At 31.1% G+C, this 11,339-nt stretch overlaps 1 protein-coding gene across 1 annotated transcript; it reads left to right on the top strand.

Annotated features, from left to right (window-relative positions):
- Window position 1: 1 nt before the first annotated feature.
- Window positions 2–9,826, top strand: LOC132755258 (target of rapamycin complex 2 subunit MAPKAP1-like). The gene is made up of 12 exons (XM_060746096.1): window positions 2–39; window positions 1,012–1,149; window positions 1,832–1,917; window positions 2,182–2,298; window positions 2,900–3,051; window positions 3,316–3,485; window positions 4,582–4,755; window positions 6,079–6,188; window positions 6,808–6,915; window positions 7,603–7,737; window positions 8,638–8,769; window positions 9,080–9,826. The coding sequence occupies exons 2-12, from the start codon at window positions 1,034–1,036 to the stop codon at window positions 9,274–9,276; spliced, it is 1,497 nt and encodes a 498-aa protein (XP_060602079.1). The 5' UTR covers window positions 2–39; window positions 1,012–1,033; the 3' UTR covers window positions 9,277–9,826.
- Window positions 9,827–11,339: the final 1,513 nt, after the last annotated feature.

The raw sequence follows: 11,339 nt of genomic DNA, 5'->3' as shown, positions 1-11,339 counted from the left end.
AGTTTTTGTTGTTTCTAATAGAGGAGAGTACCAGGAAATGTAAAATTTCACTTTAATTTTTAATCTGCATTTGTTTTGTAAAAATCATCTTAATATGGAGTTCTATTTAACTTTGTAGCTAAATTCATGAAATGAAATTGAACTTTGCATTATAAGAACGCTTGAGTTCCGTAGATAAAAAGTGTGTTGTCATGAGAAGTAGAGTAGTATTCGGATGTACAGACACTTAGTCAAAGGAATGGATGGATCGAGCTTAAGCTTATGACTTCATCCTTATTGAGTGCACCCCTTTAAAAACTAATTCCTTTTCCATAGATCTCAACTCATGCACTATTGTTATCCAACAAATCATTAAAATAATATTAAAAAGGCAAAGCCTCAAAGCGAGCTCGATTTTCTTTTAGTTTTACACCTGCACAAAAAAAGCATACAGTGATTAAATGGTTTAAGTTATTACAAAAAAAAACTGTCTGAATACATATTCACCTTTATCTTGTTTATCCACAATTATGTTGCCCTGAATATTCTTATGTTAAAATATTTTTTTTGCTTTATGTCATATTTGACAAATATTGTTGTGTAATATACAATGTATAATGTGCCAAATCCTTCAACATTTCTACAGAACAGCTATGTCCATCTGTTTGCTTAGCAGGTTTCATGTCTGGTCTGTATCTTTTGACGTTTTGCTTGACCTTTCGGCAGAAATATTTCTATAATAAGACACTATGCAGAGCTCATGTTTGAGCTTTATGAGATCAAAATTCATCCACCACAGGGATTACTTAAATTGGAATACATTTACTGCATCCCATATTTAATAAGTGAAGCATACTGTCTCATCTGACAGCTCTTGTTACATTTTGATATTGAAATCCTGAAACTTTGAATGGACTTTTCCAAATTCAAATAAGAGCAAATTTATGCATAACATAAAATCAGCAGATTGATGATTAATTCGTTGAAAAAGTTATATTACATTTAGTACATGTATGTAATTGTACTTTTCAGGATCTAAAATATAACAGTCACTATGGCGATGATGGACAATAAGGAGTTTCTGATATCTCACATCAGGAACTCTTTCATTACAAGTGATGATACTGGAATGTGTGAAATGATTATTGATGTAGATGATCAAGAGCATAGGTAATGTGTTTTTAATACCACTTACAATTGTATGAGGGGTATTTAAATGGCATTGTCCATCTGTGTGTAGCTAGATCAGATTTATGTTAAACAAACAATACATTCATTCTGAGGTTGTTTCTATGAGGTCAAGTTCAAATTTAGGTCATCTAGGGTCAAAAACTAGGTCACAGAGCCCTGTACTAGTAAAACTTGTTAACACTGGAAATTTGTGAGAAAGGTTATTTTTAGGTCAAGTTTTAATGTCATAAGGTAAGAATAGCAATTTACTTAAAATGACATGTAAAGTAATTTTTGTGTTCAATATGTTTTCCAAAACAGAAACATATATTAATCAAACCTATGAATAATATTATCAGTTTGTGGTTTATATCCTATACCAGTTAGTAGGGACCCCTAGTCTTGCATACTTTAACAGACTGTTACCAGTACAACTTTGTTGAAAGAAGTCATACTCAGGTGAGCGATATAGGGCCATCATGGCACTTTGGTAACTCTAGGAAGTTACAGCTGAAGAATTCTTAAAAGTTAGAAAAATTTCATTATTGTAAAGTTTTGTTTATCTTAAATATTTTTTCCTATATAATAATAACATAGCGGTACCTAGTATTATAATTGGTTCAATATATTTTGATTATGCACTGTAAAACATTTATCTAATTTTTACAATGTATGTTTGTAGGGGTGGATTTGCCAGTGATAGTGGATTGGAATCCTCAGATAATGAACTCTCCCATTCATATGATATTCTACCTGATATGGATTATGGTAAAATCTTTTTATCATAGAATCCATCGTTTAATAATCTGTTATTGCTGTTTAACATTGCTTCAGTACTGTAAGAGCACTGCACACATATAAACGTATTTTTGAATTATGCAAGGAACATTAGGTTTGAGCATTAAAATGCTGTTAAAAATAAGTCGCTGTGCCATTTCTGTAGTCTATATTGTAAACAGTCCTATTTTCTATATTGATATACATGTATATTAACTAGGATTGCTCCAGTACAACTTTTATAATATGTTATAGGAGCTCATAGACGAAGGTCTAATACAGCACAGAGATTAGAAAGAATGAAGAAAGAAAAAAGGAACCAGAGTAAAGTGAAGAATATTTCATGGAAAGATAACAACTTGAAATATAATGGTAATATCACCAACTTAAATTATGAAAGCACATTGTAATGACCTTTTCTCGAACACATTGATATAACAGACTTTCAAGACATAAATACTATTTCTAATACATGTAGCTACAATAACTTCATAAGTATTTTTGAGTTATTAGTCAAGGAAACGATCAGTTTTTCATTCTTAATGGCAAGATGTTGTTAAAAGAAAGTTTCTTCAGGGCATTATTCAGTTATGGTAATCCTTTTTTTATGTTTAAACTATAATCTATTGGAACTGAAAGTGATAGGCCTGTGTCACCAGTATAGAGTCAGGCAGAGACATAGATATGTCTCTGAGTCAGGCTAGCCTGTAGGTCTGTGCAGTCTGACTAGGCTCTATACTGTTGATAGCTCAACTTTTGTTTGTTGATATTGAATTTGCATAAGCTTTGAACTGACTGTTCCAATTACACAAATTCAGCAGATTCAGGGCTTGACATGTGATACCAGTGACTTTAAAATGATAAAAGCTGGTCTCTTGTTTAGTGCTCTTTATTTTCAAAATTGTTCTGCGGCCTATTACATTTAATTCTAGTAAAAATAGAAATGTACATGTATATTGTATTATTTATTCAGCTGAAGAAAAGGGTCATTTATTTGAGAAGAAAGTTGTCATACCATCTGAACAACCAGACACTCCACTTATCTCCAGATTGTCTGAACAATTAGACAGTAGTGCCAGTTTAGGAGAAAACCCATTCTTAGAATTTGCCAAGTTTGATGGAAAGGTACAAGTTTATTACTCATTACTCATTATTTATCTATATAATTGCAACTGAAGTTTTATGCTTGCTTTAATTGAATGATTATTCATGTTGCACTTGATGGTGACTGTTGTACCTGGTGATAACTTTTTAAATAAATGTAGTATTTGGTATTGCTGATATAAAACACAATCAAACTGAACAAACCAGATAGAAAACTTCAACTTAAAATATCGGATACATGTATACAGCATTATGTTATTTAAAAACAAATCAATTTCAATGCAGGCAAGTGTAGGGGTTTCAACGAAGAAGATAGATATTTTTCTGACAATGGTCCCACCAGAAGACCGGCCATACCCAATGACTGTAGTTGTCATAGCAACAGCTAAGATACAGGATTTGATTGGCTTGATATGCTGGCAATATACTATAGAAATGAGAGAGCCTCCACTACAGTGAGTAACTTTATAGTTTTATATGTTGGCAATATACTATAGAAATGAGAGAGCCTCCACTACAGTGAGTAACTTTATAGTTTTATATGTTGGCAATATACTATAGAAATGAGAGAGCCTCCACTACAGTGAGTAACTTTATAGTTTTATATGTTGGCAATATACTATAGAAATGAGAGAACCTCCACTACAGTGAGTAACTTTATAGTTTGATATGTTGGCAATATACTATAGAAATGAGAGAACCTCCACTACAGTGAGTAACTTTATAGTTTGATATGTTGGCAATATACTATAGAAATGAGAGAACATCCACTACAGTGAGTAACTTTATAGTTTGATATGTTGGCAATATACTATAGAAATGAGAGAACCTCCACTACAGTGAGTAACTTTATAGTTTGATATGTTGGCAATATACTATAGAAATGAGAGAACATCCACTACAGTGAGTAACTTTATAGTTTGATATGTTGGCAATATGCTATAGAAATGAGAGAACCTCCACTACAGTGAGTAACTTTATAGTTTGATATGTTGGCAATATGCTATAGAAATGAGAGAACATCCACTACAGTGAGTAACTTTATAGTTTGATATGTTGGCAATATACTATAGAAATGAGAGAACATCCACTACAGTGAGTAACTTTATAGTTTGATATGTTGGCAATATGCAATAAAGATGAGAAGAGCCCTCATCATGGCTGTAAATTTCAATTCAAATAATTATGTAAATGTATCTTCTAATATAAAAGCAAATTTTAAACATATAAGAAAAGAACTTTTAGATGTATCTTAATTTTGAATATATTTTAGCCAGATCATTTACACAATGTTTATGAATTTTGAACCTATTTATGTATAAATATTGAAATCTAAGCCATTTTCTGACTTAATATTTTGTAAAATACATTGAAAAACGTTTAAGTAAAGGCTAATTATTAAGAAAGACAATATCTGTGAACTTAGTACACATTTCAGAGGAATATTCAATTCAATATTTACAAGGTTTCAGATCATTTAAGGTAATTTTGGACATATTTTCTTTGGCCATATTTTGGGAAGCATCTAAGTGAATTTTGATAATATTTTAGGGAGAACATAGATGTATATTGTTTACACATTGCTGAAGATGATGGTGAGGTTGACACAGATTTTCCAAGTTTAGATAGTAAAGAACCAGTGTCAAAGTTTGGCTTCACAAAGCTTGCATTAGTACAGAAAGATGTTCCTACAAGTTCCAACAAACCCTCTATCATAGTGACTGTGTAAGTGCTTACATTTTTAATGTGTATAATACTCAGATATGAAAAGAAACTGCAAGCTTATTTTGTCCCCCTCCAGGTCTGTTTTTTAATGCCACATGTTTTCTAATGACACATGTTTTTTAATGTCACATGTTTTCTCATGTCACATGTTTATTAATGACACATGTATTCTAATGCCACATGTTTTCTAATGACACATGTTTTTTGATGGCACATGTTTTCTTATGACATGTGTTTTCTAATGACACATGTTTTTTTGATGGCACATGTTTTCTAATGACACGTGTTTTCTAATTTCACCTGTTTTTAATGTCACATGTTTTCTTATGTCACATGTTTATTAATGACACATGTTTTCTAATGGCACATGTTTTCTAATGACACATGTTTTTTTGATGGCACATGTTTTCTAATGACACATGTTTATGATGGCACATGTTTTCTAATGACACATGTTTTCTTATGACACATGTTTATTAATGACACATGTTTTCTAATGTTTTTTGATGGCACATGTTTTCTAATGACACATGTTTATGATGGCACATGTTTTCTAATGACACATGTTTTCTTATGACACATGTTTATTAATGACACATGTTTTCTAATGTCATATGTTTTCTAATGGCACATGTTTTCTTATGGCACATGTTTTCTAATGGCACATGTTTTCTAATGGCACATGTTTTCTGATGACACATGTTTTCTAATGACACATGTTTTCTAATGACGCATGGCACATGTTTTCTAATAACAAATGTTTTCTAATGGCACATGTTTTCTAATATCACATGTTTTCTAATGACACATGTTTTCTAATGGCATATGTTTTCTAATGTAACATTTTAGAATGTCACATGGAAACATTGTCATAACCCCAGTAATGCTGCACCTTTGACTCCATTATTTCGAAAAAAAACGCAACAATTAGCCATCATGATATGCTGTTTTGTGGGTTAATTACATGTGCATACATGTAAACATGTAACACCTGCACATTCATTGTACCATGAACAACTTGTATGTATGGGTATCTGGTGTAAGTTTCTAAATTCTAGCAGATAAAAGCCTTCCTTGACTTAAATACTCATTAGCAGCTATTGGTTTTCTTGTCCCATACTCAAATTAGGATTGGATAGTTTGTTAAATTAGCATTTATATTTCAGTGTCTCAGTAGTTTTGCTTGTATCCATAAATGTATTCTGAAGGGTGTTATCTTTTTGCATTTTATCTTAACTACATGTAGCTCAAAATTTAAATTTAAAATGTCATGTAGTTTTTTGCTTTTATTTAAAATACTAACATATTCACTATTTACTACAGAAATGTTCCTCATAGAGGTTTTAACAAGTTTCAAATTGACAGTCTCAACATTTCTATGAGAGATATACTGGAGAAAGTTCTAAAACGAAGGAAAATTAAAGTTCGACCAGGTATGCAGTTATATTTAACTTTAAATCAAATTGATACCAATTAACATCTTATATCAAGTGTTTTTTATTTTGGCACAATCAGTACTTGTATTGACTAACACTAGTGATTTATAAAGAAACACAGTAATGACATGCAGGGCTCATGCTAAAATTTTCTCATTTAAGAGGCAACCATTTGGGGCTCACTCTGCCACTAGCCATTTTAGTCATTTGTTTAAATTTTATAAGTTTGGCTACAAGAATTATAATTTGGCAACAGGATCACTTACCCATGTTAAGCTATATGATAAACCTCAGAAAATATCATAAAATTTTGCTAAAAGAAATTTTCAACGCCAGTCCTATGTAAAATCTTACCTCGCATAGTTAAGAAATCAAGATATTTAAGCCAGTTAAGTTATAAAAATTAATTGTCTTGCTGATTTATTTGACCATGCCTCATTGGTGATCCTAAATACAGCCTTTCACACTTCCTTGAGGAACATTTTGTTTTCATTTTCACCAATGTGAGTATGAAAGATCAAAATACACACAAATGTATCTCAAAATTATTTAGACATGTAAACATATATCTCAAACTTATTTAGACATGTATAATGATAATAGAAGTATATTATAGGTCAGTCATACAACCTGGAGAAACAAGTAGAGCCTGGTTTACCTGTAGATCTTGATGCTAATCTCTCTAGCATGGATACATTAGAGTTCTGTCTTGTCAGGGAACATAGTAAGTCACAAATATTATATAATTAATTCATGAAGATCTATAAAAGTTGAAGTTAAATAAGGGAAGTTTTATTCTTCTAAAGGAAGTTTGATTCTTGTGGTCCTTAAGGATCATTGATTTGAGCACTGTTTAGTGTTGAAAAATGAGTACGGCTCAAGTCGGTGAGAGGGATGTTTTTTTTTCATTATCCCTCATAGACAGAATCAGAGTCTGCAATTTCCATGTAATTTTGTGATTAATGCTTCTGTAAGATCACACTTTATACAGATTTTGTATTGTATAGATAATTTTGATCTTTATATAAGTTGCAGTTTTCATAGTTGTACTTACATCTTTAGTTTGATATTTAATGTTATATTTCAAATGCAGACACTATAATTTGACAATGGAAGATTAAAACTAGTTAAAAAATACAGAATGATAATCTTTGGCACTTATATTTGAGCTGTGTCATGACATAACCAACATAATGTGTTTGCAACCAGCATGGATCCAGACCAGCCTGCGCATCCGCGTAGTCTGATCAGGATCCATGCTGTTCGCTATCAGTTTCTCTACTTGTTATAGAGTTTGTAAGCGAACAGCATGGAACCTGATCAGGCTGGTCTGGATCTATGCTGGTCGCAAACCCATTATGTTGGTTTTGTCATGACGCGGCTCATTTCATGCTGAAATTTTGTATGTCAGGTTCCCGTGGAGATTATATAGAAGTTGATGACGGCAAGACGTCTAATCTAGCGGAATCTCTGACAAGCCACCAGTATAAATCTTATATTGTAAACATGATACATAAAATCAGAACAAAAACAGAAGTTCAACTTGGTAAGTTTGTGTGGGAACAATTTTTTCAAGCCCCCACTTGTGTTTTACTAGAGAGGACTTTAGGTTTGTTCTCTGTCTGTTCACACTAACTTATGCGGCTTCAGGTATACTAGGTTAATCTTCTTAGAAGTCCTTGTGTCATTTTCCACTAATCTTAAATTAAGCTGTTAATACTGTTGTTTATCTTTACACATACTGTACACACATAAATGTAAGTTACCAAACAGTAATTGGGTTGTAGGCAATACTCCATCCTTGTTTAATACACGTAACAATTATTGTTCATTAAAATAGATTTCAAACAGTATTCAAATGATGATCAGAGTTATTAAACATATGAATATGTCATAATACAATGTATTTTGATGCATTTTACTTCTTACATGAACTGCTATGGCGCTATTGTGCTAATATAACTTAATGCTGTTTTTGGTAACTATAGTGACCTGTTTTTCTTATAATAACTGAAAATTATGAATTTTAGTTGTAGGAACTATGATTTATCTCAATTATCATTAAAATTACATGAACTTTCTTTCTAAGAGTTTGTGTATTCAATTTTCAAAAACTATTTATAAAGTTAAACATTATTTTTAATTGTAATGGTTTTTTTGGAATGTTATATTCTGAATGTGTATGCATGTATTTTATTGTATAATTCAGTGTGTATGCAGGTATTTTATTGTATAATTCATTGTGTGTTCAGGTATTTTATTGTATAATTCAATGTGTGTTGCAGGTATTTTATTGTATAATTCAATGTGTGTGCAGGTATTTTATTGTATAATTCAATGTGTGTGCAGGTATTTTATTGTATAATTCAATGTGTGTGCAGGTATTTTATTGTATAATTCAATGTGTATTCAGGTATTTTATTGTATAATTCAATGTGTGTTGCAGGTATAAGTGGAGAGAAGGTAGAGATAGATCCAGTGGCCAGTAAAAGTGGTACAAAACTGTTTCGACAGAAACCAGTAACATATGAAGCTGATAGTATAGCGTCATGTGATATGATTGAGGAGAAAGATGGAGGTAATTATTTACTTTATATTAACTGGTAATAATATTTACTTTTTAATGAAAAACTGTAAAGTGAGGCAAAACATAGAAACAGGCAAATGATTTGAGAGTTTGAAATCATATGTTCCATATTCAAATTAATAAGGTCCATTTATGTGCTTATTTTTATTTTATTATATTTTAATTTGTTTTAGGAACAAACCACACTTTATTTATTACTCCTAATGATCATAGTTCCTAATTTTCTTTGATACGATATCATATTTGTTTATATATTGTAAGTTTAAAAGATAAACATAATGTATTAATCATTTGTTTGCAGGTAAATCTGTGTTCCGGCTGACATATTTTGGACATGACTACAAACACCATGATTTTGAGGGGGACTCTGAAATGTGCAAGGAAATAGTTCATAAAATGAACAACATACTTGAACTACGACTAAGTCCAGTCAGAAAAGATTATGTCGCACAAAGAGACAAAAAACTTAAAAAGAGAGAATCTTTTCATAAAACATAGGTTATGAAATATATTTGTCAACAAAAGTACTGGAAAATTTGTTTCCAAACAAGCTTTGCTGAAAAGAAATAAGTAATATGAAATTCAAAAGTTAACTTAACATTTAACCTTCTGGACTCAAATTTGATTAATCTTTGCCACCAGTATAGAGCCAGGCCAGTCTTCACATCCATGTAGTCTGACCAGGCTCTGTACTGTTGGCTTAATTTAAAGTTTCATCCTTATATCCCCAGTATTGATAATGAACATTCCAAAAAAATTGAAGTTGGGTGAGTCCATTTAAGAAAATCTGTAGATTCAGGCAGGTTAATGTACAAGGAATATAAGACTTATTTATACCATGTGAAATAACAATGTGATTTTTTAGAAGATCTGCTTTACTGGAATAAAACATTTAAACATGGTTGAAGAATTTTAAAAAATGTATGTGAATGTATTTGTAATTTATATAGATATCTGTGTGAACTAGTAAATCAAAGGATATTTGTTATAGATTTGATTGTGAAGAATTGTTAAGGATTTCACACGATAATAAAACATGAAACACATATTTTCAATAAAGTTGTTGTATAAACCACATGTTTTTCCAAGTATTTTGCCACATGACAACAGACATTCGTGTTAAATATGTTAACATTAAATTTATAATGCCTCTTTTGTGCTCCATAGAATAAGCTGCAAATCTTTTCATTGACATACTATGTTTATACACAATAAATTGAGTAAATGTTGATCTCCGCAGGATAGCCAGTGAGAAGCAGACATCTCTTGTTGGTTAGGAATTATTAATATTTGGCAGTTAACTCATCATAGGATTCTTTTAGAATTCTTTATAATTGAAAATTGTGATACTGGATGGAGACTATTGTGGGATGTTAGCCAAATTTGGATATGTATTAGATCACTTGTAAAACATTATACAGATTGTGGTAAAGGTAGTATACTGATGTGTCACTTGTAATGAACTCCCGTGAATTATCTAATACATGTACAAGAACCTTACAAGGCAAGGAAGCAATGAGTGCAATCCATTTCAGTAAAATACAGTTTCTATGATAAAAAATTCGAAACAAAAAGGTTAAGGTACTCCTATCTTGATTTTTTTCTTCCCTGTATTTAAACATTCAATTTAACATATTGCCATTGTATCAGCAAAAAAATTCAACATCACACTTGTAAACAATACAGAATTTGTTTGTCTAATTGTTTTTGTAAATGCGATACATGTCAATATAGTAAAATGTGTACAGGTATATAAAGAAGAAATACATAATGGTTGTATATCTATTTCACTGCAAAACAAAGTTGTTTTTTAATTTATTTTAGAAATACTGGTATTAAAGTTTTAATGCCTATGAGCTCTCATTTTTGTCCAGACCATTTCTTAGCAGCTACTAAATAAAATCTATCAGTAAATGTAATGACAGAAATTGTTTAAAATATGCCACAGCAAATGAAGTAGGGGAGAAGAGTCTTATGGACACACTTATAGTTTATTACCAGCATTGGGACAAAAAAAAATGATTCAAGACATAGAAAGCTTCTCTACAAATAGAAGCTGTGCTTATTTTTGGTGGCATGTTCTGGTTAAATGATATTTGCCATTTAATATTTTGTGGATTGTCTGAACAATATTTTCAATAGCAAGACTTTTCAGGAGCTTCACTACCAAGATCTGTATATATACAGCATATTTCAGGTATTTTTTTCATTTTTATAATATTTACAATGATAAAATACAATGAGAAAATTTACTGTGTGCAGGAGCCATAACTAGTTTACTTTTTGAATTATCTCCTTCATGAATACTTATGTCATGAATGCAGCACAAACATAATTTGAAAATTTTTTGCTTGTTATCGAAAACAAATTTTTGAATGTTATTTTGCCTTGCCAATGCTTGAATGGATCAGTTATGATCTTTTAACAGCGAGACACTTTCTGGCATCTTTGTAAAGCGAATAAGACTACGGATTTACATTACAATATAATATGTAATATAAATCCGTGATCAGACTTATGTGGGCTGTTTTTATGGCAGTCAGAAAATGGAAGATTATTTG

The sequence above is a fragment of the Ruditapes philippinarum genome, unplaced genomic scaffold (genome assembly GCF_026571515.1).
Source record: "Ruditapes philippinarum isolate M1 unplaced genomic scaffold, ASM2657151v2 ctg2823_1_1_1_1, whole genome shotgun sequence".
Taxonomy (NCBI): domain Eukaryota; kingdom Metazoa; phylum Mollusca; class Bivalvia; order Venerida; family Veneridae; genus Ruditapes; species Ruditapes philippinarum.
The sequence above is the reverse complement of the archived record's forward strand: the minus strand, read 5'-3'. Positions and strand labels throughout refer to the sequence as shown.

Coding starts and splice junctions, on each gene's coding strand:
- LOC132755258 (XM_060746096.1), top strand. CDS start 1,034: ATGGCGATGATGGACAATAAGGAGTTTCTGATATCTCACATCAGGAAC. Junction 1,150..1,831: donor GTAGATGATCAAGAGCATAG/GTAATGTGTTTT, acceptor GTATGTTTGTAG/GGGTGGATTTGCCAGTGATA. Junction 7,738..8,637: donor AAAAACAGAAGTTCAACTTG/GTAAGTTTGTGT, acceptor TGTGTGTTGCAG/GTATAAGTGGAGAGAAGGTA.